This window comes from Dipodomys merriami, unplaced genomic scaffold (assembly GCF_024711535.1).
Source record: "Dipodomys merriami isolate MVZ:Mamm:240054 unplaced genomic scaffold, mDipMer1.0.p SCAF_49, whole genome shotgun sequence".
NCBI classification, from domain to species: domain Eukaryota; kingdom Metazoa; phylum Chordata; class Mammalia; order Rodentia; family Heteromyidae; genus Dipodomys; species Dipodomys merriami.
The window spans coordinates 5,674,376-5,702,332 of NW_027206057.1; the positions used below are offsets into that span (position 1 = coordinate 5,674,376).

Genomic DNA, 27,957 nt, shown 5'->3' on the forward strand with positions numbered 1-27,957 from the left:
AGGCAGTGACTGTGAGCAGCTGAACCCAGGACCATATGCACGCTGCACAAATGCCCTACCATTGAGCTCTTTAAAAACCACACACACACACACACACACACACACACACACACACACACACACACACATTAAATATATATATGTATATATAATATATAATGTTTTATTTATATACATATATAATGTGTGTATATATATAATATACATACATATATATATATATATATATATATATATATATATATATATATCATGTTACCAGGGCTTAAACTACAGCCTGGCATTGTGCCTTAGTCTTTTTTATCCAAGGCTGGTGGTGCTCTACAACTTGAACCACAGTTCCACTTCTGGCTTTTTGACAGTTAATTGGAAATAAGAGTCTCCCTCATACATTCCAGTCCACAAAAGCTCTGAACTATGATCCTCAGCTCTCAGCCTCCTATGCAGCTAGAATTACAGGCACAACCACCAGTGCCCAGCGCCCAACTTGTTTTTTGTTTTTGTTTTTTCTTTCTTGAGAAGAGGTCTTGCTATGTAGCAAAGGCTGGCCTCAGATCCTTGATCCAACTCCGTCAGCCTCCCAAGTGCTGGAATTGCAGGCGTGTACCACCACGTAAGGTTTTGCCTGCATATTTTTAAACTGATTCTTCACTACAGATTGTATTTCAATTCAAAATATGCTCTCCAGGTATTTACAACAAATTACTGAATTATTTTTTCTGTAGTAAAATGTATTATTTCAGTTCAAATATTTCCTCAGGTACTTTATAATTGCACATTTTCCTGGATTGTGTATGTTACTTATATGTAAATTTTACCTTAAAAATAAATTAATCACATTTATATTTATTTGAATATTTCACTCGATATAGTCTCAATATGGTCTCAAGTCATTTTCTAAATTTGTTCCATTTTAATAGAAAATAAGAATTCATCCAATGAGACGCAGAAGCTCAATGATATCTCACGTGTCTCTGTAGCCTCTTGGGTTCTGTGTATTTAATGCTAAGCTTCACCTTTGCTTTTTTTTGGTTCCCTCCTGTTTGCAAACCTTTTAAAAATAATAAAGTTTTTTTGATACCTTATTAACTGAATGATTTTGTTAGGGTTTCCAGTTCTGCCAAAATTTAGATGACTCATTTTCCATATTTTTATAGATATTTGATTTAACTTAACAAAAAAAAGTCGATCAAGGGTGCAAACACATTTAAAAATCCAATAGTAAGCATGTCCCTGGGTCTACATGTGTAGTGTGGGGATGCCCGTGGGGGGGGGGAAAGCGAGGGGCAGGAGGGGGTATGAGGGTTGTAGAGGAAGAGATGTGGTTGATGTGACATTGGGTTGTTTGGCTGCCTTTCAGAATCTGTGTTTCAGATTTAACACTGCTGGCTGAACTAGTTTGTTTTCCTGACAACTGGTCCAAAGAAACTCTGGAATGAAAATATAATGCCATTTCTATAAAAACAAAGTCATGCTCCAGAAAAGAAGGAAATTGGTCTTTCCTTCCCCCTTGTCCCCCAATTTGGAGCCCGGTTGACTTATGTTCTCAAGTCATTTTCAAAATAAATATGATACCATTACTTTTCAGACCTCCACCACTGTTTATGTGTCAAAATAAATGATAAAATATAGAGTCCTAAGAGACAAACTGACATCCTAACTACCTACCAGAGCAGTTATAATATGCTGTTATAGTAAAGTACTGTTTAATGAGCTGTTGGGATCTACCCTGCAATTTATTTTATAAGAACAGAATTAATCAGCAGTCCCTGCTCACTATACAAATACTTACAACATGATAAAGAGCAAAAAAAATAAGGTAATGTCCTTGCTGTGATTTTTATGATACCTCATACTGGTTCAGGAACATGTGGAGTTGTTGTACACTGATTCTCAGATCAGTCTCATTGAATTCATAAGGAATATTCCATCCCAGTGGTCCAAATTTCCGTCTCTCTTGTACCAAAGCATGAAAGAAACAGAGGCCATAAAGCAATTTCTTAAATTCCTCCTATAATGAGAAAAATTTGGCCACATTGTTATTTTTCCTCACATTACATTTTATATATCATATTTTAAAATAAGAGCAATTAAATTCCTTATTTATAAATAGCACAGGTAGGTATATAGTCATACCAAAGCATAACTCAAACAGACTCTTCAAGCAAAAATATGCACATATGTAAACATGTCCAGTTGACACACATTGCTTTGTGCACCATATGTTTGTGAAACATAATGGGCTCATTTAATTCAATGTTACTTTATAGAATTTTGGAGGTTCCAACTAAAACATCACAGGCAAGAATGATGAGTTCCAGTGGGTAGTACCAGAGAACCGTGGAGACATTTTACAGGAGATAATTGGAGCCAATTAGACAGCTCTAGAAGCCACACAAGTGGTCACAATAGAGCTTGAGTGATTGTGATTTCCTCGGACACAGTAACTGCTGCCTGGAAGCTCAGTCGCCTTACAACTGAAAGGACAGTATGAAGTCTACTTTCTAAGCTCAAGCTAGTGAGAAGGAATTAGAACCAAATTGAAAGAGAAAAATAGGAGGCAAAAGAAAAATTGTACAAATTTAACCAAAGGAGGGATAATGAGAGACCAAAGTCCTACAATTTGACAAAAGAAAGGTAACACAAATTTAACTAAAGAAAATGAAGTATATAGCATGCTGCGCTAATTCTAGAACTCTATTGACTATATCAGAAAACTGATCAAATTAATTATTGTATGGGTGTGACTGAAAGCCAGATTTCTCAATGTAGAGGAAGGTACACATAAATATGGAATAAAGAAAAGCAAAATCATGTAACTGTAACCCCTCTATACAGTATCTTTACAATAAAAAATTTTTTTAAAAAGAATGCAAAAAAAACCAACTTTGGGAAGATACCCTGAAACAAGAAATATTGGTGCAAGCCAGGCACCAATGGCTCACGCCTGTAATCCTAGCTACTCAGGAGGCTGAGATCTGAAGATCGCGGTTCAAAGCCAGCCGGGGCAGGAAACTCTTATCTCCAATAAACCACTAGAAAACCAGAAGTGGCGCTGTGGCTCAAGCAGTAGAGTGCTAGCCTTGAGCTGAAGAGCTCAGGGACAGTGACCAAGCCCAGAGTTCAAGCCCCACAACTGACAAAAAAAAAGTATTGTTGTGAATCAATCACTTCTAACATATATCTTTGCATATACACACATATACATGTACTTGCGTACACACACACACACACACACACACACACATATGCTCAAATATCTGGACATTTGAATATATGTAAACATGTACATATTATCAAGTTCTCTCTAATGAACCAAACACAATATAGTAGCAATGAGCTCATCCAACAACCATGATCTCCAATGCAAGTAAATGGTGCTTTTCAGAAAAACGGTTGGTCTATGACTGGTGCAGAATAGGTACAAGATGAGTCTAGAGCATCTTATATCAGAAAGTAAGGTGCTAATAATAAAGATTTTTTTAAGAGATAGGAGCTGGGCACTGGTTCACCTCTGTAATCCTAGCTACTCAGGAGGTTGAGATCTGAGGATCGTGGTTCAAAGCCAGTCTGAGCAACAAAGCCTATGAAACTCTATCTCCAATTAACTACCAAAAAGCTGGAAATGAAGCTGTGGCTAAAAGTGGAAGAGCACTAGCCTTGAGCACACAGACAGTACGCAGGCCCTGAGTTTAAGCACAAAAGAGAGAGATGGGATCTGAAGTCAGTACAGATGAACTAGTCTAAGGAGTTCCTATTGGCCAAATCAGAAACAGCACCAGAAGACCTAAATGTGATAACAAAATTACCATCGGGGAAAAGATCTCAGAAACTCTAAGTCAATATCAATAATAGATAAATAAATGTGAAGGTAGGAAGAACTATTGCATAGAGTATCAAGCATAACACATGCTGAGTCTGCAGTTGGGACGTAATTGCTTTGCAATCATTATAGGATTAACTCAATCACTCAAGATACGTGAATGGATATTAATCAGGATGGGGGCTGAGTGTGGATGAGGAACAAAATATTTCATTGTCCTAAAATATCTCTCCACAGGCTGGTTATTAGTTGAAAGGAAGAAAATATCATTACACAATGGAGAAATCAGTAAATATTTGGTTCCAATGATAAAAACTAGCAATGCTAAAAATTAGCAAGATCAATTAGGGGCAAAGAACATCATATACCTGTAGATGTGACATTCAAAGGTCATACTTAGTGACCTTAGTGTTTTGGCTTAGAATGAATAAATAATCTGAACGTAATCATGATAAAACATCAAACATACCTCAAATGCAAGAAAGTTTATTTTTTTTAAAGGAGGAAATAAGTCCTTCAGAAATGCCAGTGTCGTAAAGAAAAGCTAAAGGTATGTCCAGGTCAAGGAGGCAAAACAGTGCTGAGGGTGTAGATCAGCATTTGCCTAGCATGCACAAGGTCCCAAAACGAACAAATGAACTATCTAGCTAACTAACTAGACAGATAGCAAAGAAATGCAACATGTATTCATGGACAGGAGAAATGTTCCAAATGACATTCTTGCATTAGCATATAATAATAGAATATGAATGGTAGATTAATCACATTAGTGCATCTCTGTTAAATTTACTAAAGGGAAAAACTATACTATGATAATATCCCTATTATTAAAAATACTTGGCCACCACTAGCTTACATTTGTAAGCCTAGCTACTTGTGATGCCAAGAACAAGAGGATTATGGTTTGATGGAGCTTGTGGAGACTTCTTAGTTCATAGATGGAATGGTAGTGCACACCTGTTATCTTAGCTGTGATAGGCAGTAGGCATATCTTCATCCAGAAACACACTGAGCAAGAAGTAAGATCCTATCTAAAAAAAAAAAAAAAACATGCAAAAAATGGGCTGGAGGCATGGCTCAGCAATAAAGTATCTGACTAGCAGGAATAGGCTGTGAGTTCAAATCCAAGTACTGCCTTTGTGTGTATGTATGTGTGTGTGTGTGTGTGTGTGTGTGTGTGTGTGTGTGTGTGTGTGTGTGTGTATGTACACAATGGGACTCTGTATCTCCTGCTGGTTCTATATTCACAGATTCAAACATGTCATATCAAAAATATTCAAGAGAAAGATTGTGATTTTTCTTATCATTATTCCCTAAACAAGGAAGGACAATATAACAATTGGCTTAGTATTTACAATGTATTGTGTGTTATAAATAATGGAGAGGCAACTTTAAGTATACAAAGGGAAGTGTGTAATTTATATGTAAACACTATGTCATTTTCCACAAGAAACTTCAGTATCTTCAGCTTTTGCCAGCGGAGGGAGATCCTAGAACTCATCATCCATGGATATTGTCAGATGACTGATTATGTGCGCACACACACACACACACACACACATACACACACATACACACACATACACACACACACACACACACATACACACACACACACATACACACACGCGGGGGGGGGAGGAACATACATAAATGCTAAGGCAAATAGGATAAAGCATTAACAAGAAGTGAATGCAGACAAAGGATATAGGGGCATTTCTTGTGCTGTACTTATATTTACAATGCTTTCATAAGTTTAAAATTAGTTTCAAACAAACAAGTTTAAACAGAAAATATGTAAGGGTCTGCGCTTTGGTATTTTAGGAGAGTTTGGTTTGGGCTTTGATGTTTTGTAAATTCCTGGACTGCCAAAATCTATGACCAGTGCTGGAGATAACTTGATGTAGAAGAAAAGAAGATTTAAGTACATTAAACAGAGAGGCTCTGTCCATCCACTGTATTCAGAAATGCCCTCACCACCAAAGTGAGAGTCATTTGTTCTCTCTGAGCCTAATCAATGCAAAAAAACCAGTTGTACAACAGGTTTTGGAAGCTTGGGATAAAATTTGACTTAGTTATGAATATAGGAACTTTCTTTTCGCTAGTGTCCAAGCTTTTGTTTAATGAAAGTACTTCTTCATTTTTTTGATATTTTCGTTTGATATGCACTTAACTCATATTTGGACACCAAGAATGTTAAGTCTTTTAATAGCAAAACTTACTAAGGTTCATAACCCCTTTTAAAAAGAAAATCTTCCATTTTAATTATGGCAAAACACTGTGAAACACTTTTAGGTCACAGACATTCACACAGAATTGTAATCATGAAAGCAGTGGGGGGTTTTCCCTACGTGCCTGGTGATGCTGAAGAAGACCCTTATGAGTCCCATCCATCAAAAAGGAGAATCATTTTGGTTCTCATTATGGTTATACGGGGGAAATGCTTTTATGTTTTAATTTAGAGATATGGCTGTGAATAGCAAAGAGCTCAGTTAATATCCTGAAACGAGATTCTCCAACCTTGCAGATTTGTACTGGGAATGGCTTACAGCTGACTTTCTAAATAGGAAGCTACATTATTAATGACACCCCATAAGATCTTAGCTGAGCAGGAGTGAGGCTGGTGCTAAAATTAAAATCAAATATTAATAAAATTGACTTCAGCACAGTCAATAATCAGTAATCAAAATCAACTGCACCGCAGTGCAAGTGGCCGATTTAATTTGTAGTTTTACTCGGCGCACACCTCCTGATCACCAGAGGCCACTTGAACTGCTTCACAGGGCTGAGGTAACAAGACTTAGCCATTACTAACAGGCTTTTTGCAGCTGCCAAAGAATTCGGGGTCAGAGATTGGGTCCATGAGGTATGATCGGATGATATTAGCCCGTAAACCTTTCGGGGCTTCATTGGTCATTTTCACGCCATTCTGCAGTACGGACACAGGGAAATTTGGAGATGGGTAACTGGTCAGCCAAAGTCGGAAATCAGGATGTGTTGTTTCTGGGCTTAACTCCTGGAAGAAAAATGAATCAGAAACAAAAAGAGTAAGTAAAACCCCAAGAAACAAAGTAAGATAATATGGGTAAGAGAAAGGTTGACAGAAGAAGCATTCATACATAGTGGAGATTAGTCACATTTTTTTTTTTTTTTTTTTTTTGCCAAAGCCTTAAATTCTGTTTCTGCCTCTGAACCAAAGAGCGTCCCTCTAAGGGGATCCAGTGTTGCCCTTCTCCTGGATAAATTAACCCATATAACTATAATGCTCGGCCAAAAATGAGGACACCCCCAAATTTCTCCATCTGCACTGTTGTCACTGAAATGTTCTTGCTGTGGCCAGGCTATGAAAGTACACAGTGAAATCAGGTCCATTTAAGCCAAGCAGGGATTTAAAAATATAAGAGCATATTTTAAAGAGTAAGCAGGATTGGTATATCCCAAATCATCAGAAATGATCACTGTTAGTTCTATTTGATTAAGGGGTCAGCCTTGAACAATAGAGGTTAATAGTAAAGCTTTAATTAGCACAATTATATAAGGCCTAGGTATACTACCATGGGCCTGGTGTACTGCTGCAAAAGTTAAATTAGGCTATGTCTCTCCTATGATTGCTTCTCATCTGTGAGTCTAGTCCTCTGAATTAGGGATCTTCTCATCTCATTGGATGCACCCTTGGCTGTATTAAGGGAAATCTAGTAAGGTCTGTGTGCCTTCTTATGTTCCCCCTCATCACCTCTGCATTCAAGCCCATCCCTCCTGTGATCCTGCCTTGCCAGTAAGATGCAATCCTTCAAATTAGAGGTTGGGAAGAAGGGCCTTGAATGACATGCATTCCCCCTATTAGCTTGAAGGAATATAATCTAGGAAATAAATATACACTTCCATTTTTACCTCACAGACTTTCTCTAGGGTTGGCATCCAAGAGGTGGCAAGGTGGCAGTTCTGAAGAACCACCCATGTTCCTTCTTTGACAGCTTTTTCTACCATCTTCATAGCGATAGGCCCTTGGCCTTGACCAAGAGATAATGAGCTAAGTTTTGAGCCTCCATACCCCTGTGTACAAGAACAATAAAGATGCTATTTAACATCATGTTTTCAGAAGAATCAATATTATTATTATAAAACTATTAAACTGTTAAAGAGTAATCATTAACATTGCCCAAATTTTCAAATATAAGCATTTTAGAGTAGCAAACAGATGAAAAGTCAGCATATAGGGAACAATTATGGTAACAAGTAGAAAACTCTTTAGGTCTTTGAGTGTTGAAATAACACAGAAAAATATATTAAGAAGACCTTTAGAGCAACAAGAAAATGAAGAGGATTGGCTGTCTCATAGCAATTCCTAAAATCCAAAGCTTAACAGACAAATATGAATGCATAAATGAGCTTGTTCAGGCTGGTGTTTAGTAGATTTTAACTAATTTGGCTACTGCATAAAATTAAGAGAAGGGTGTCAGTGGTTCACACCTATAATCCTAGCTGTGCAGGAGGCTGAGATCTGAGGATCAGTGTTCAAATCCAGCCTGGGCAGGAAAGGCTGTGAGACTCTTATCTCCAGTTAACCACCAGAAAACCGAAAGTGGTGCTGTGGCTCAAAGTGGCAGAGCGCTGGCTTTGAGCAAAAATGCTCAGGGATAGTGTTCAGGTCCTGAGTTCGAGCCCCACAACCAAGAAAAAAAAATAAAAACAAATTAACCATTGATTCCCATTTAAAAGGTTACTTTGAAAGTTCTCTGAGAATGCTTCTCCGGAATTTAGTTCTACTCAATTCCAATTCATTTGTGGCTTTGTAATCTCTCTCTTTTTCAGAGTATTTATTATCAGACTTTCTCTTTGGAAGGGACCTCAAGTTGTGGTAGCAGCAGAAGAGTAGAGTACTGGGATCTTTCTGAATACCCATGGCTTAATGTCACTAACTGCTGCTGTTTCTGGAAGAAGTATGTAGAGGAAGTGAGAACATGCATGTAGAGAAAGTGAGGACATGCAGCCAGGCCTTGGTGGCTCATGCCTGTAATCTTAGTCAGGAGGCTGAGAGCTGAGGACTGCCGTTTGAAGCCATCTCAAGCAGAAAAGTCTCCTTGAGATTCTTATCTCCTATTAACCACTCAAATCCAGAAGTGGCACTGTGGCTCAAGTGGTAAAGCACGAGCTTTGAGCACAAAGAGGCTCAGGGACCGCACCCAGTCCCTGAGTTCAAGCCACATAAACAACAACAACAAAAAGAGAAAGAAAGAAAGAAAGAAAGAAAGAAAGAAAGAAAGAAAGAAAGAAAGAAAGAAAGAAAGAAAGAAAGAAAGAAAGAAAGAAAGAAAGAAAGAAAGAAAGAAAGAAAAAAGATATGTACGGAGAGAAAATGAAGCATGCATGGAGCAGTACCTACATAGTAATCAGAGAATGAGTAAAGTGAATCCACTTACAGTTAATACTTTGAGACATCTCTACCACATCTCTACCACTTCCACTCTGGACCTCCTCCTACTGTCTTTCCCCTTCTTTCTGGATTTTACTAGTCCCTCTGACTAATGGCTTGCTTCCATATTACATGCCTCAAATTAATTAACATGGATTTATGAACTACAAATTCAATCATGTCACTTTGTTACTTAAAGTCCCACCAGTTTTTCCCCTTTACTCAGTCATTGGTATAGCCTAAAAGACCCAACATAATCAGCACCCTAACTCTTCTCAGACCTCATCTCCTCCAATCATGACAGCCATGTCCCAAGACGCTTTGACAAACAGCTAAGTTCGAGAGTAGGCAATAAATCCTCCCAAATGTAAGAATTACATCCATGCAAAAAATGGTCCATTAAAGTATAAACTGGCCTAGCATAGTACTTTAAAAGGCTATGCCTACATGCCTTAGTATTCCTGTGAAGTACAGATAACCAGATACCGATTACTTCTTAAGTAAGTTCTGTAAGAGTTAAAGAGAAAATGTATAATAAAGTCTAGAAAAGTTAATATGTTATGCACTCAGGATAAGTGTTGGTGTTGATTTAAAAGAATTCACTAGCATTACCACACAAAGGTTAATAACCTTGTGGCTGCACCACAAGGGGAAAAAGAATCAACTCAGAAATGCTCAAATACTGATAATTTCTTCTTTTTCTATACCATATGACCATTTATGGGGGAATTTATTTGAATAATAATAATTTGAATAATAATTATTATAGTGAAATTGATAATTTAATAAGTTATTTGATGATTTGAGTAATAATTATGGTAAATTTATTTGAATAATACACTTTTGCTTTATCTATACCATTAGAACATCTGTAATGAATTTATTTGAATAATTTTTTTATGTCTAAAAATGTAGATAGTAAGACATGTTTTACTCTGGCAAGGTCACTACAATGCATAGCTGTTCTAGAAAGTCAGAGACTAGGAGAGGGGCAGGATCACACCAAGTCACTGTCCACCCCAAGTCAACACAAGCTCAGGTCCTAGTACCAATGATGCCACAGAGTTCCATGCTGATGTCCAAACAGAATGCAAGCAAATGCCCCTCCATTCTAAATTCTCCTTTTATAATTTGCATATGGACTGAGGACTGGTCATTTAAGTATCATTTCTCTTGGGATTCTTCTAACCTCTGGAACCCCAAGCCTTTCACGAACTGAGTGACAGCTTTTCCTTTCTTTCATACCTCAAGGTTTTAATTGTAACCAAATATTCCTTTACAAAAGCAGTAAGAATATCAGATAACTCCATCTGTTGTAAGATACCTGGTCATCAGAAAATTTTAGAAGGGCAGCCATGGGATCTGCTCCAGGAGAGAGTATGAAAATTAGAGGTGCACAACAGTTACTATCTCCAAATGCCTTGGATAAATCAAATGGCGGTGGCTCAATAAATGCACGGCCCAATTTGTTGGTTATAAATTCTTGCAGCATCGGAATAATCTAGAAAAAGACAAAAATATATTTACAACAAAGTTCAAAAATCCTTTAAAAACATTAAAAATGTTCATATTTGCATTTATTTATGTATTATTGGTATTAACTTAGAATTTCTGAGATCTTTTCCCCAATGATTTATAGTTTGTTACCACATTTATGTCTTTTGGTGCTAATTGTTTCTGATTTGGCCAATAGGGACTCCTTAGACTAGTTCATCTGTACTTATTTTAGATCCCATCTCTCTATTTTTTGCTAGTCCTGAGGCTTGAACTCGGGGACTGGGTACTGGCCCTGAGCTTTTGTGCTCAAGACTAGTGCTCTTCCACTTTGAGCAACAGTGCCAATTTCCAGTCTTCTGGTGGTTAATTGGAGATGAGTTTTATGGCCTTTCCAGCCTGGTCTACTTTTAAACCATGATCCTCAGATCTCAGCCTCCTGAGTAGCTAGGATTACAGGTGTGAGACACCAGAATCTGGCCACGGCTTCACTTCTAATGTTAGAATCAAACAAATCTTGCTTGCTCCCAAGACTGAACTGTTACCTCCTGATGTAAATGAAGCTGTGCCAGTTATTTATGCAAGGCAATAGAATTGGATCCATTTCATATTATGCCAGCATTAGTTTGTAAAATGAAATCTGTCAGTAACAAAAGTTATAGATTAATTTAGGCAGCCATCTTCCCAAAGGCAGGAAAGAAGTTTGTGGACTTCTATTTACAATTTTCTATTTATTGCAGATTCCTTCATGATTTATCTGAGATTAGACAAATATATTAACTTATATTTGACATGTTCCTTATTGAAACCTGATTAATTTACTTTTTGTTTGCATTTAGAAGGAAAGAACTGTGTATAGTAGCTATTTAGATGGTAAATGGGCTCCAAACATCCCAAACCCCAATATAAATCCGTTTAGTATGCTTCTTTTGTCAATAAAACATCAACTATTTAATTGTAAGGTATTGGCCTATCTTACCAGTAATTCAGTAAGGATCTTTTATATTTTTCTCAACTAGAACATTTTGAAGGTCTGGCATTTGTGGTATGTTACCACTGAGAGAAGTTGCATTTTGAGAGGATATTACTCCTCTCCTCCTTCCCGCCACCTGCCAATACACAAGAGTTGATCTAACAAAATATACTGTCAAAAGTTGTCACTACCTTGTGGTGACACATCCAATATCTTGACTTAGAGATGGCAAAGAAATAAGATCTATGGACTGCAAGCTCAAATATTAGCTCCTGAAACCACTGATTCTTTCCCTAATACGCTGATAACCTTTTTATTTTGAAAACTCCCTTTTAAAAACATATTGTCAAAATAGATGGTATGTTTTATAACATACAGATTCCAAAATCATCAAATCACCACAAGCATTAGAGGACCTGGTAACACAAAGATGAAAGGGTTTTGAAGTTCCTAGATAATATAATGGCATCGTAATAATTATTTGTATTAATTTTTAATAGCCTGGTTTTTGTTAGTTGTAGAGCTTGAACTCTGGGCCTGGGTACTTCCCCTATTTTAATATTTATAATCTTTTAATATTCATATAAATATTTACATAATAGTAATATTATGCCAACATTTATATTTTGATATTTGTATGAATAAATTTACAATAATATATTAAAGGCATGGTATGATGGAATAGATAATGGTAATTAGTTAATTGTTTCAGGACAGACTGAGTTTAGCTCTAGTTACAAGCATTTCTTCATTGTGCTGACGTCACAATGAAATCTTTTTTCTTGACTGTGAAAAGAAATAAGGTGTGCAGGTGACCAACCCTCCATGTGCTGGCTCAGCAATCAAGAGTGTTTAAAGCACTTAGAAGTCAACACATGACCACAATTTTGGTGTCAGGAAGGTGATTTAGAGAGGCTCACACTAGCAGTTAAGTGCTTATGCCTTGACACTTCTGTGTGCATTTTCTTGGCTCAAAAAGGTTCTGTGGCCCAAATCTCTCTAAGTGTACATAGAAAGAGAGAAAAGCCAGAAATATTAGTAAGTAGCCTTGTCTATACACTTGCACGTGTATCCAAGGAAAATGGAAAAGTTACAAGGTAGAGGACCAATGTATTGGGCAGAATGTTCCCTGATTTGAAAACAAACACAATAACCCCATATGAACATAAGGGAACAGATAACCCACATGGAATGGGTTGTGTAGAGAGAAGGGACGGAACTCGTGGAACTGCTTCCAAAGCTCTCATTTACCTTGTCTGGCCTTAAGCAACGAATGATGAGCATCCTTTGAAACTCATCCATTTTATCTTCCCATTCTTCAGGGAACAACTCATGGTGTGGATCCTAAAATGACAATGCATGCAGCTCAGTGCCAGATATGTTTGAAAAGGAATAGTATTTTGACATATAAAGCCATTCTTAGAGCATACATATAATAACTCAGTGAAATCAAGGGTGCCTGGCAGATCTTACTACTTTATTAAAGTTGAGGCAAAGTTACTGTCAACATTGATACCTTTGCAACTTCAGGGTAAGCTACGTGGTTTCTCAAATCATACATCTCCATGTCTCAACATAGTTTATTCAATTTCAATTTAAAATTAGCAAAAAGTAGTCAGACAATGGTGGTTCATACATGTTCCGCTAGCTACTTGGGAGACTTAGATGAGAAGCACTTCAGTTCAAGGCCAGCTTGGGCATATACACAAGACTTTGTCTCAACCAATAACTGGGCACAGTGGTTCATGCCTGTCATTCCAGCTCAGTAGGAGGCTGAGGTCAGGTGGATCACAGTTACAGGCTAACCCAGGCAGCAAAGTCTGCAAGACTGTATTTTCAGTAAAAAGAAGCTGGGTGTGAGGGCACACACTTGTCATCTCAGCTATGATGTATAGCTATAGCCTAAAATAGGTGAATCAAGGTCCAGGGCTTGAAATGAGACTGTATCTTAAAAAAAATAACCAGTACAGCAGCCTGGGAAGGTGGCTCAGTGGTAGAGTGCTTGCCTTGCATGCATGAGGCCCTGGGTTTGATTCCTTAGCACCACATAAGCAAAAAGAAAAAAAGCCGGAAGTGGCGCTGTGGCGCAAGTGCCGAGGCCCAGAGTTCAGATCTCATGACTGACCAAAAAACCTCAACAAACTAGTACAGCCAGGCACCCGTGGCTCACAGCTCTAAACCTAGCTACTCAGAATGTCTGGACATGAAAATCTGACCAGCAAAAAGCTGAACATGAAGGTGTGGTTCATGTGGTAGAGGTACACTTGAGAGTTCAAGCCCTGTACTACCACGCGCGCGCACATGCGCACACACACACACAGAGGAAAAAAATGCTAGAGGTATGGCTCAATGGTAAATATCTGATTGCATATGAGTCCCTGAGTTCAAATTCCAGTACCATTAAAAATAAAGCATGCACATTTATTACTAATAAGGAGAAACTCAACAGTGATCTATTGTAAAGATGTGAGTTCATGTATGGACACGACCAATCTATAAGTCACTGTTTCAAACTACCACCTAGTCCCTTTCTTCAAATAGAAAAATATTAGCTTGTTTCCCACCTTCAGAAAATATAAACCACACCTGTTTGATAAAAATTTATTTACTTAAATTGCAAAAAAGCTAAAATGATAATGAACAAATATGGCATAGAAATGCAAAAGAGAATTGTGTGTGTGTGTGTGTGTGTGTGTGTGTGTGTGTGTGTGTGTGTGTGTGTGTGTATGCTAGTCCTAGGATTTGAACTCAAGGCCTGGGCACTGTCCTTGATTTTTTTTTTGGGGGGTCCGGTCATGGGGCCTGAACTCTGGGCCTGGGCACTGTCCCTGAGCTCTTCAGCTCAAGGCTGGAGCTCTACCACTTGAGCCACAGCACCACTTCCGGCTTTTTTTCTTTTTGCTTATGTGGTGCTGAGGAATTGAACCCAGGGCCTCATGCATGCAAGGCAAGCACACTACCACTGAGCCACCTTCCCAACCCTGTCCTTGATCTTTTTTGCTCAAGGTTGGTGCTCTATCACTGAGCCACAGCTTCACTTCCAGATTTTTGGTGGTTAACTGGAGATAAGAATCTCACAGAGTTTTCTCCCTGGGTCAGCTTTCAACCATGATCCTCAGATCTCAAGCCTCATGAGCAGCTCGTATTACAGGCTTGAGCCACCGGTGCCTAATTGCAAAAAGACCTGTAGGTCTTTTCATTTCTATACATTTCAAGGAGTTTTAATGGAAACTTAAATACAGCCACTGATTGGAAAGGTGGGGATAACATGAGTTACAACCTGTATTTTACCATCTGACCAGTTGATTAAAACTTATTTAACTCTTGCTTTTATGTAAAGGTAAAGATGAGTTATTTAACAATATTTTCTCCATTAAAATATTTTGGAATAAATAAACATAAAACATACCAAACTATCATATACAACTTTCCACTCATCTTTTAATTGTGCGAAGTCCTTGCGAATATTCTTGAAGGAAGATAAGTCATCTAGCCGGCATATCTCGTCCCAGGACTTTTGAGGAAGCCATGCACAAGGGTTGGTAAAAGGGTTATCAAGTCCAATTCCTCCAGTGAGAAGAAATCGCCACTCAGTTTTATTTATCTTTGGAGAGCAAGGTGGTATAAAGAGTCACAAATGGAACCTCATAAACTAGTTAGTTTATGACTGTTTTAAGAGTTGAGTGCTGACTTTACAAGTTTCAAATATGGTCCCCATGAAATTCTTAACCATGATAGCCCAGTATTCAATCATGAGAAACCTATTACCAATATCCAAAATAGTTCCATTTTCAGTAACTAATTTTATTCATTTTCCTCCCAAATGGCCAGTTTAAACATGAAAATCTGAATATATTCCACTTAAATATATCTTTTTCAAAATGACTCCTTAAAGTCCTATCCGCTATAAAAATAGTAAAAAGAAAACCCTCAATCTGCTACATTTTCAGTTATTTTCCTTAAAATGTAATGAGTTAATATGAAACTCCTATGTGAAATACAAAGAACAAAGCTTTAATTCTTTCAGAAGTTAACTTATACATTAATATATGAAATAAAAATGTCTCACATAAATATGTAGTGACTATGCAACGTGTTTCTTCTGAAAGTGTTTCCTATATTTTCAGTCAATAGATTTTTTAAATCGCAGAAATTTACATAAGATAATGGTGGGATTTAACACAGATCTTAAAATATTACCATTTAAATTATTAGTTGGTGAGAACATATGTAAACATAGCTAGCAAACATGTGCATGTTGTATGAGAGTCAGAAACATCTATTTTTAACCTAAAACGTGTACATTTCAGAGACAGTAACCATATTCTGAGCTAGGTTTATAGTTTACTTCTGTGACGTTGAGTCTTATTCAAATGCCCTGCCTTAACTATACAATCATTAATATTGTGTTTTCACTATTTACAATTTTAAGCAGGCATTCACATGCAATGAGAATGTTGATAAATCACTGTTCCTGTGATGGCATTTCACTGACCGCATTGTCATGGATCAGCAGATTCACAGTGAGGCAGAAGGAAAAGAGAAGCTTGTCCTTTTCAAAAAGCGACCGGCAGATGTTCACATAGAGTGAGTAAGTGAAGTGGTCTTTGAGAATCTGAAGTCTAAGAGACAACAGAAAAATAAATGTTATGCCTTGAAAGAAAACTGTTCTTAAGAAAACCCATTGTAAACCATTTGAATGTAAATTCTTTTAGTAAAATTTCTGGTCAATTACTCCACACTCCCCAAGCAATGAAGGATCTTCATTAACTAGGTACATCAATTTGAGAGCTATGCAATGGAGAAACACAGCAGTTGAATTGCATTTTACTGTCCACTGATTTTTTTTTCCAATCTTGGGGCTTAAATTCAGGGCCTGAGCACTATCCCTGAGCTTTTTGCTCAAGTTAGTGCTGTACTGCTTGAGCCACAGCTCCACTTCCAGATTTGTGGTGGTTAATTGGAAAAAAGAGTCTCACAGACTGGCTTTGAACCGAGATTCTCTCCTACAGTCATTTCCTTATTCAGCTCCATAAACTCCAATGCATTGCATTTTATAAATAAGATCAACCAAATCCTTATGGCAATCATACAATATCTATCAAAGTAGCAGTAACATACTCTTGCTGTCTTATATGAGTGATTAGTAATTATCAAGAATCAAAAAAATGAAATTCTCTTATATACTTGAGTCGAGAGTAAACAATTTTAGAGCAACAGAAAGATTCTCAGTTTGGAAGAGTAATATTTAATAATCACATGTTCTTTATGCTTTTGGTAGAGTTGAGCCCAATATTTAGCTAAAGTCCAGAGGTTATCTTATGTTTGTTGAGGATAAGCTGATACTGTGCTTGAGATTTAACATGTCATCTAAAGATTAGTGTACTGAAAGGCTGATCACCAGCTGGTGGTAATATTTTTAGAAGGAGGAAGTAAGTTGTTAGAGGTGGGTCCTTGGCTTCTTCCTTCTCTCTTTGCTTCCTGTCCTACATTAGATGAATTTATGATAACATGTCTCTGTCACTGTGCTGTCCTGCTCATGTGCATGAGGCCAAGCAACCATGGACTGAACCCTCTGAATCCATGAGTCAAAATAATTCCTTCTTCCCTTAAGCTGTCTCTCTAAGGTGTTTTGGTCACAGTGACAAACAATAACCAATAAGCAGATAAACATGTCATCCCTATGACAGCTCATTCTCTTTCATTCTTGGCAAGTAGTGTTCAGTTGGAAACTTCTTTTTATTGAAAATGATTGAATAGAACTGGGTGAAAGTTTCTCAATTATTGTAGCTGGTGAACAATATTATTTAAGAATATTATATTTCCATTCCTAGATAGAGACTTACCAGAGATGTGTACTCATCTGCATGAAAACTCATCACAGGAATGTTTAAGGCAGAAAAAAATTTATAACAACACTAAGCTGAAATATCCTCAACAGTAGAATGGATGCATGCTTTGGATGAAGTGTTAGTTCAAATAAAAAAAAAAATAAGAGGCTTAGATCTGCTGTTGGAAATTAGGAATTATTTTCCTTTCTTCCTGTTTCTTAGAGCATTTATGGTAGAGAACCCCAACTTTTCAATATGTTCTTTTCTCTTGAAACATTCCCAAAACCTATCAAAACCTTAAAAAGCCTTTGATTTATGTCCCAGGAATGTCTTTCCCACAGGCCTGGAAACCCAGCTCTGAAACATCAGGTATAGCACTTTAGTTCAATAACAGAAAAGAATCTCTTGTCATGCCAGTATAAAAGTGTGTATTTCCTCCAGATAAAGCTTCTTTGTCAACACAGATAGTTCTCTCAACTAACAGGCAGAGTTAGGATGCACTGTGACTCTGTACTTGGCTACCATAAGGAAATGAGAACTCTTTTCTGTCTTTCCAGTCTCTGCAGAATGTTGGGGTGCACATCAAGTTCTAGTTTAATGCTTATGTAGTAATGAAACTGCTTTCTTTCTCCATTACCTTTCTGAAAAGGATTTCTGAGTTTGGAGAGGACTCAGATTTTAATTATACTTCCTCACCAATAGTCACATAATGGAATAATGTCAAAATGAAAAAAAAAAACAAACACTGAAAGATACCAAACTATATGCATGAATTACATAAGCAGTGTGGAGTACAAAATGCCAGACACAGAAAAACCCACACAGTGATTCTATTGTATAAGGTTCTGAAGCAGTCAGGCCTTTTCTATGTATGGTGTTAGAGCAGGACTAGGGGAACCTTGGGAGAGGAAAGTCAGTGACTTCCTGTGTAGTGTTCTCTGGGCTGTTGATAATGTGCTGTGTCTTGAGCTGCAGGCTAGTTACATAGGTGGAGGGGGACTCATTTTTGAAAATTCACTAATTCCTTCACATTTCTGGAAGTATGATAATAACTTCAGTAAAAGCTTTAAATTTTCTCTAGTTACCCTTAGTTTATTTATTATTCTCATACATATGATTTTCATTATTTCTAAATTAACGCCTAAGAAAAGGCCCAATTATTTTCTATACTGCATTCAAATGACATCTGGGTAAAAGTATTTGATTTTCTTTGAGTCTTAGGACTTTGTGATACTTATGAACCAACAGCTGTCATATTTTAGAAGGTTTCTAACTAGATATAGTAAAATAAAGGACTAAGAATTATGTTTGGAGCATCTAATTGCCTTAAATTTTAATTCTTATGTAAAAGTATGCTCTAATATGGCACATGAAAGAAATTTTCTTCTCCAGACTTCAGAAGATACCCGTTTTAAACTAATTAGAGGGTAATGTTAAGGCAGTTACTGTTTAAGAAAGGTTGAAATTCAGAATTGCAGTGAAAAGTTGAATACTGACATAAGTAGTTTTCATGTGATTAGCCTTGTAATAGTGGTGGAATTTGAAAAAAAATCTAGGGAACTTGGACTCTAGAGTGAAAGCCAAATATGCATGTTTAGTTAAGTAAAATAGAATGCAGGAAGCCAGGAAACATAAAGAAAGATCATTTAAAGTATCTCATATTTTGCTAACTGAAGATTTTCAGGAAGAAATAGAGAAATAATATAAACCCCTTTCAAAATCATCATGTACACATGAAATATATACTCTGTCATCATGCATTCCTGCCCAGGAGGTACCTCTCCCTTTTCTCCTCTTCTGTTTCTCATAGCTATCTCAATTTTTTTCTTTTCTTTTTTTTTTTTTTGCCACACACAAAGTGTTAGCTATATATTTTATTAGTCTAATATTTTTGTTTGCAATAATGAACGATACTAACAAATTCACTTTAAGAATACTCAAACTTTCAGATTTCTGCCATGACAAATAAAAGGAATTCAGTTTTCAGTGAGATTGGCATTTCAGATTTCTAAAAGTTATTCTTACCTACATGTAATAAATATTCTTCATAAATATGAAGAATAAAGAAAACAAAGTATTTCAGTTCAGGATAATTGGAAAATATATAAAGTGCTAGTTTCAATTATTATCATTAATAATCTTAGACTCTATTAAGACAATAGGCTAGACAAAATCTTAGTAAAATATCAATCTTATTCTCTCATATAGTTACTATTAAGTTTTAAATCCTTTACTTATTGTAATAGCTAAGAGTAAAATAAAGCATTTTATGTAGATAATAATAAAATAAAAGAAGCTTAGTTACAAAAAATAATCACAGTAAGATTTGAGTTTTATCAGCCTAGTATCTGGCCAACTTTATACATGTTTGTATCAAAATGTGTAACTGCTGGTTTTGAAAGACAAGCTCAAACAGTAGGAGAAGTATTTTCTGAGATTAATAACTGCTCTTTCTACATCTCCAACAATCAATGTATTTTGTAATGATAAATAAGGATAGGATTTTTCCTTATTCTGGAGATATATTACAATCCTTTTTCTCTGTAGACAATTTTTTGACAGACTAACTTTGGTTGCCTCTGTTCAGTTTCTGTCAAATTTATTTACAAATTTATTTAAAATAAACAAAGATAAAAAGGTAAGCTGTAGTAATGTTCACATTCGGAAACAATGAAAGTCACAAATTATTAATATTCATAACTTATTTAGTTCTGATTAATATTTCCTTTACCTACCTATTTTGTAACACTTCTGATTTCTCTGAATTTTCAATGGATAGGATAAAAAGGTTAATAAACCAGACTAGTGAATACTGGTACATAGGCTCGATGTTAGCTAAATCAGCAATAGAGAAAAACAGGATAGAGGAATGGATGGCAATAGGGCGGTAACCCATGCGGGTAGAATCGATCTTTTTTTCTGTTTCTTCGGCCACTTCTTGCTTTTGAGAAATCTCATTAGCCAAGGCCTTAGAGGATGATAATATCTTAAGAGCAGTTTCATCTTCTAATATGTTGCCTTCTGAAGATGAAAGAACTTCTAAAATCTTGTCTTCTATTTCTTTTAACTGCCTGGAATAGAAAACAGCTTTCTCAGAAGAAGAAGACATCATTTAAAATCACTTCACATATATATGGTCTTTTAACAGCAACAAAGAACTCGTAAACTAAAGGAATGCATCGCTTTGTGACAAATGTCTACAATGGCAATGTTGTATAATTAATTTCTTATCTTACAAAATGTCACAAAGACTGCTCAGTTCCTGCTCCAGTTCCCACTTTAATGATCACTTATGTGGTTCCTCAAGAGAAGCGTAGCAAGCTGATCTGCTCTGCCCCTGGGTGCTGCAAGTCAGAACAAACATTTATTTTCTGAAATTTTACACGACGTACAAAGTTCTCCCCTTCCTACCTGTAATATGCAGATTGTTGATGGGGTACATTCAATCCTAAACATCTCTGATTACACAAAAACACTGTAACCTCTCTGTTAAAATATTGACAAAGTTGAAGTTATGGGTTGTTTTTTTTGTTTTTAACTTGGGGCAGGCCTTCTAGTTCTAGTGTCTAAGAACACTCAGTGATATCACACTGAGTGAATGTAGAAGGCTGTTATTCCTTACATTTAAAAGTTTTTAGATAAAAACAATTCTTAAAATTCTTAACACAAGCCTTAGCCTGTTTTAAGTGATCTCAAAACAAAATAATGTATATGCTGAAAACCTTTTGTTTTCTGCTCCTTGTAGTATCAATGCTTGCTTTTCTTCTTCAAGGTCAGGCCTTTCTCGTGCCACCACTATTCCTAAAAGCTGGTCTTGCATTCCCTCTGGAGTTATCATGAAGTTTAATAGTGTTACCTAGAAGTGAGAAAGATTACATTTGAAAATGCATTGCCCTCAAGGAAAAAGTCCGGGATTATAAGCCTCAAGTTCTAACCAAAAACTGATTGCACTTATTGCTATAATCTATATGACAGTGGAATTCCAGCAGATACAGGCAGGCATGACTGCTGCATTAAAAACTCACAAAAGTCGTTTGTAATCAGAGGGGCAACACTCAAAGGATTTGTTGGTAACCAATTCATTTTTCTTTTCAGGCAGCTATGATTTGTGACACCTTTTTAGAACCACCAAAATCTACTAGAATCAGGGTGGAAGCAACCCTTTACATTGTCCCTACTAGCTGATTTACAAACTGAGGATCTAAGTGATGTCCAAACAAAAAAAAATCTTACAAATTGAGAAAAAAAGAATAAAGAAATCACTGTAGGTTATACGTCGATTTTTTTACTGTATGGTAATGAGCCATTGTGGAGCACTAAGATATTTGCATTTTAATAGTGTCAATCAAGAGGCTATCTGCCTGCACTGATTCATCTGGGTACCTAGTAGCTCTTACAGGAAAATATCTCTGTGGTCCCATCATTAAGATTGCACCTGCTTCTTTCTCATCCTTACACTCTGGTCTCTCTTTTTAAAAGAAAACAAATCTTACTACTGTTCCCACAATCTCTTTCAGCTATGAAATGATCTTTCCATGTGCTCTACAACTATACTTAATTGAAAATCCTAGTTATATGTGCTTTTTTCTATTTCTAACTCATTATTAGCCATCTACAATCTGCTCCTTTCATGCCTCTGTGTATCCATCAATACACACAGCAATAAACCATAGCAATGTTCTGGCTCTGACCACCAGTAAATCCATGAGCCAATAAGTACTTACTTGAGTTTAACTTTCTTTGAAATCCGGACTTTACTATTTTTCACATATTCGACAGTCTGTCTGCCTACATGTCTTAAATGAAGGTCTATAACTATGTCCTCAAGCTCCATTGTTCCTTCATTGTAGCTGCACTGGGAACACTATAGAATCCTGTACACACCAGGAAATGCCGCCACGTGCCTTAGTGTATTCCCTTGTAACCCACCCTTCCCCTTATAATCCACCAGATCAACTGTCCATCTGCCAAGATGGCAATCCAGTGCTACCTTTTCTTGGGCACTTTTCCAGACAGAGTGCTCGCTGGAATGCTAGCTCCCTAAAGCAACACATATTACTGATACATGAGTTCCTCGTTTCTCCCCTGGACTATGATGAAAGTCACATTCACACAGAGAGAATTTATTTCTCCTTGCAGCTCTATTATCTGGCACAAAGCAATGCTCCCTAGAAATGTACAGCATGAACAATCAGAAACCCCATGGAGACTATACATGAAGTTGCTTTCTGCTGTTTCTGATTCCCAAAATTTTAGGCATCTGATGATTATTCCTCAAGGCATTTCATTAAAAAAGTAGTCATAATGAATCAAGAACTGTGTTAGCAGGAAAAACAAGATTAACTGTCTGGTCCTTGTCCTTAGAATCTTTATTTTTCTCTGGAAATGTAAACACCACCAATGAGACAAGGTGAGCATTGACAATAGTAAACAGACTGATCAAAGAGGAAAGGTTTCAAACCCAGCTCAGGAGGCCAAAGAGGGCTTCCTCCTAGGGTGCCCTCCTGTCCTGGAATGGATTTCATTTCAAGGGAAAGGGCAGACTGGGCTATTGTTGGAAGCTCCTGAAGAATAAACACCAGTAAGTGTCTGGATTCCTTTACCAGGATCTTGATTCATTGATTCATTGGTGTGAATCTTTGGAAGGTGATCTGATTGCACCACTGGGGCTGAGAAGGATAGCTTCGGGAACAGCAAACAGGACAAGCAGAGAAGCTGAGGAAGGTGGGGGGATCATAAGGAGTCAGGCAATTCACTATTCCACCACCGGAGAGGGTGCAGTGGGCCCCAAGGAGCAGCCTTCCTTTGCTGTGGATAAGCGCAAGCACATGGTCTCTGTCATATCATCACATTAGAAATGCTTTTTTATCCATGATAATACTACAAAAATTTCAGTAACTACCAAAAACCATCAGAGGCAACTCAGTGTTTTGCTTCAGATTTCATTAGTTCCCTCATGAAAGCAGATTTCTCATTAGGAAATGACATTCTCAACTCAGGTAATAGCACTGAATTCTGTACATAGCTGCTGTTTTGTCTGAAAGTTTTGAAGATATTTTTCTATCACAACTCACCAAACACAACACATACAGTTTGGAGAAGGCTTATTCGCAGAGCACAAGTGTTGTTTTTATATATTTTGTTTTATAATTTTTATTTGACTACATTCAGACACAAGAAAGAATTTCTATTCCATAATGCTCAATCTGTGAAATCTTGATTTCACTTGTTCTTAAATGTTTAAATCACTTGTTCTGAAACACGTAAAGTCATACAAAAAATAGTGTCATAGTTTTATTTTCATTTAGACTCAAAAGGATTATAGCAGCATGATACCTAGCCCTTGGGTACTTTTGAAAACAAAAGGTACATGAAAGACCCTAAAAAGTAGGATTAAGAGGAAGTATTCTAATTGTAAACGAAAGTACAGAACTGTTTCACTATGTTTTCTAATCCCTGTTTAATCAATCCCAGCAATTAAAAATAATGGAGCAGTAAGACACTCTGGGGATCTTAAGGATTTCAGTACTGAATCATACATCAGTTTCTTCCCCTCGGTGTTTATGGCTTCTACTATAACCAGTTATTAGGAAACAAAACATGGTTTATGTTATATGCAGTATCTGAACATATTTTACTGCAACGTAAAAATGTTTTCCATATTATTTATTAATTTTTTCATAACATAGATCTGGGGTTTTATTATTTCTGTCTTGCTTCATTCTTTTTCAGTTATATTTGAAAGTTAAATAATAATGCTCGTAGTCAACACTCATATAGCATCTGAGCGTTTGCCTGGGTTAACTTGCTTAGTCACTTTGTGTGGGCACTGCTGTGTTTGCAAAGCAGGCATCATGTTTGTTCATCATGGTGAGAACAAATTATGCTATTGTGGTCCTTTTCCTACAGAGGGAAATCTTTGTTAATTTAAATATCTCTAATAGAAGAGAGCATTTCAGATCACTGGTAGATCTATAAAATTTTTTCTTCCTATCTTCTCTTGTGTGCATCTATACATGAAGTCACTCATGCATTTACCTGACAAACATTCATTGACTGACAGTCAGGACTAAGAATTAGAAACAAAAAAGAATATGGCATAACCCCTAAAACCCTAGGAGCCTAGGTGCAGGTCAACCTCTCCAGTCAACTCAGTCACTGAACAAAACTAATTTTACTCTTTCAAGAACTTTTTAGTATCTTCAAAGGACAGTGATCCAAATGGTAATTTTAAATAATGATATAAAATCAGATAGCTACAGCCTTATTCTGAAGAATAGAGTTCTGTTCCTGTGTTCCAATTTTAATAATTGTCATATTATCATGGACTACAAAGAATGCAAACATATGTCATGTACTTCTAACAATGAAAATCTAAGAATAATACCAAGTGTAGAAATTAGATTCTAATGGTCTTTTCTCACTGCATACTGAAGGCTCCTTTTTTGCTCACATTCACACAATAGCAACAGCTGGAAAGTATTATAGCAATTTCAAGAAATGCAAAGGAGAAAATTCAATTTTGTGAGAAAGACCTGTTCCTCTTACAGCTTAGGAAGAAAATATATTTGCTAATTGTAAACTTTTTTTTATTGTTAAGGTAATGTACAGAGGAGTTTCAGTTACACAAGTAAGGTAACGAGTACATTTTTTGTTAACTTTGTTACCTCTTCCCTTAACTTTCTCCTACCTTCCCTTCCCCCAAATCCTCCACCCCAAGTCACACAGTTCATTTCCAACATATTGTCTTGTGTATATTGCTGTTGCATTGGTTTCTCCCTTGTCCACTGTCTCACCATTCTGCTGTTCCCCTTCCCTTAATTCAAATAAACTTATATACAATACCAGGGTACCAAAATAAAAAGCAGTAACAACAGAGATTATACCATAGGAGGAAGAACATACAAAAGAAACAAAAAATCATATAATACATTAAAGACAACAACAACAAAGAAAAACATCTTGTGTCTGTGTCTTGGAGTTCATGTCCCATAGCTCCATCTTATATGGTCATATGTACATAGCTATTGAGCTATTCTGCTCGTCTGCTAGAAGAGGAAATAGGAATGGCCAATAGACACATGAAGAAGTGCTCAACTTCTCTGCAAATCAAAACAACATTGAGATTCCACCTCACCCCAGTTGGAATGGCTGTAATCAAGAAATCTAATAACAACAGATGCTGGAGGGGATGTGGTCAAAAGGGAACCCTACTGCATTGTTGCTGGGAGTGTAAATGCATTCAACCACTCTGGAAAGCAGTATGGAGGTTCCTCAAAACACTCCACATAGAGCTCCCCTATGACCCAGCAATTCCACTTCTGGGCGTTTACCTAAAGGACTATAAACAAGGCCAGACTAAAGCTACCAGCACAACCATGTTTAGTGCAGCATTATTCACCATAGCTAAGATAGGGAACCAACCCAGATGCCCCTCAGTGGATGACTGGATCAAGAATATTAGTATACGTTTAGGCTAATTGTAAATTTTGATAAAGAACCTTCACTTAAGGTACTAGCCTTCACTGAGGTCTCAGGAAGATAGTGTGGGTTCCGCAGCTTGGTGGTGATATAGAAGCGGAAGTCAGGAGAGTATTCAATTGTGGAGTCCCCAAGTCGGATACACAAACTTCCACTATGCTTAAACGTCTGTTTTAGTAGAAGAGGTTCCAAAATAGGATCCAGTTCTTCACCAACATTTTCTAGCAGTACTGGAATTAAAAATTAGCAAAAAGATTTCACATTTTAAATGCCAGCTATAAACATTCAACCACAAGTATTTTCAGCTTTTAAAATGCTTATGTTTCTAATTACCTTTAAAATTATTTTGTCTTCTAAGTACAGAGAAATCATGCCATTAAAGAGCATTATTATCTCTGTGGGAAGGGCTCAGATGGCAGGTCCATCTGTTGGCCAACCTTCTTCCCACCCCTGCCTTATTTTTTTAGTTCTGTGGTACATACATGCATTCTTACCTTCATTCTATTCATTTTCCCTATTCATTCTTCTACCCCTTTCCTCTTAACCTCTTTCAGCTTTTTTTAAAGCCCATCTTTTCCTATATGTAGTTGACTAAATAATATACTGATTTTTCCATCCAAATTATTTCACTTGTCAGTTTACCATAAATAGTTCCCCAACATTTGAAAATTATTAGTTTTTACTTATTAAAAATTCTAATAAACAGACCAGGTTCTGGTGGCTCACACCTGTAATCCTAGCTACTCAGGAGGCTGAGATCTGAGGATCATGGTTCAGAGCCAGCCCAGGCAGAAAAGTCCCTGTGAGACTCTTATCTCCAATTAACCATGCAAAAACCAGAAGTGGTGCTGTGGCTCAAGTGGTAGAGTGCTAGCCTTGAGCAAAAAGAGGCTCAGAGACAGCACTCAGGCCCTGAGTTTCAAACCCCAAAACTGATAAAAAAATATTCTAATAAACATGGCTATGTTCCTTTATTTTTTTAAACAAACACTGGAAATTTGGATTTTTAGCCAGGCACTGGTGGCTCATGCCTGAAATCCTGGCCACTGAGGAGGCTGAGATCTGAAGACTGCAGTTCAAAGCCAGCCCAGGCAGAAAAGTCCATGAGATTCTTTTCTCTGATTAACCACCAGAAAACCGTAAGTGGAGCTGTGGCTCCAATGGTAAAGCACTAATCTTGCAAAAGAGCTCAGGAACAGGGCCCAGACCGTGAGTTCAAGGCCTATGACCAACAATTTTTTATTTAATGGGATTTTTTTTCTCATTTTAAGTAGCAAGCATTACTATAAACAACACTTTTTCCTTCAGAACATTTTCTTTTGATCACATTCTAAAAAAGAATCCCTGGCAAAAAGATCAGTGACATTGTAAAGAATCTAAATGCCAAGGTTTTTGGTGCTTGTGGTGCTATCACAGCCCAGGCTGGAGCAGGCACCTTATTAGAAGTCCCTCAAAGGATGGGTATACAGTCACTCTGGACAGGAAGAGGGATTCCGGGAACGGATGACAAGAATTTGGATGTGTGTTTTAGTTGAAGAGCAGACATACCCTTCTCTTCCCACAGCTTAGTCCTGGCTAACCAAATTTCTCAAACTGTCATATCCATTTCCTCCACTTCTGGGATCACGGCCAGAGGGATGTATCTGATGATATTTAAACTCATTGCCCATTTTCTACTTGCACAAAATGATTATTTTTCATGGTTAAATAATGAGTGCATCATAATATTTTAAATATGTTAATCTTCTATTATTTAGGTTGCTTCCATTTTCCACTAGTATTAACAATCCTACAATGAACATTTTGAATAATAGATCTTTGTGTTTATTTCAGTCTGCTTACAGGTTGAATTTCTAGAGGTGGAATTATAAGTTAACTATTGGGAATAAATTAATTATTGACAATCTGCAGAGATTTTGGAGTTGCAATTAGCAGTCTTTTG

The 27,957-nt window shown here is 36.9% G+C and overlaps 1 protein-coding gene across 2 annotated transcripts in view; it reads right to left on the reverse strand.

The window, feature by feature from the left end:
- Dnah7 (dynein axonemal heavy chain 7) overlaps positions 1-27,957 on the reverse strand; it is a 206,171-nt gene that overhangs the window by 19,363 nt on the left and 158,851 nt on the right. For both annotated transcript variants that reach the window (XM_069995693.1, XM_069995692.1), the window contains exons 49-58: positions 26,055-26,245; positions 21,257-21,390; positions 20,270-20,605; positions 16,199-16,325; positions 15,113-15,307; positions 12,955-13,047; positions 10,561-10,737; positions 7,715-7,876; positions 6,639-6,839; positions 1,850-2,011 (exon numbers count right to left, since the gene is read on the reverse strand). In XM_069995693.1, the coding sequence (XP_069851794.1) occupies positions 1,850-2,011; positions 6,639-6,839; positions 7,715-7,876; positions 10,561-10,737; positions 12,955-13,047; positions 15,113-15,307; positions 16,199-16,325; positions 20,270-20,605; positions 21,257-21,390; positions 26,055-26,245 (1,778 nt within the window). The remainder of the gene's footprint in view (positions 1-1,849; positions 2,012-6,638; positions 6,840-7,714; positions 7,877-10,560; positions 10,738-12,954; positions 13,048-15,112; positions 15,308-16,198; positions 16,326-20,269; positions 20,606-21,256; positions 21,391-26,054; positions 26,246-27,957) is intronic.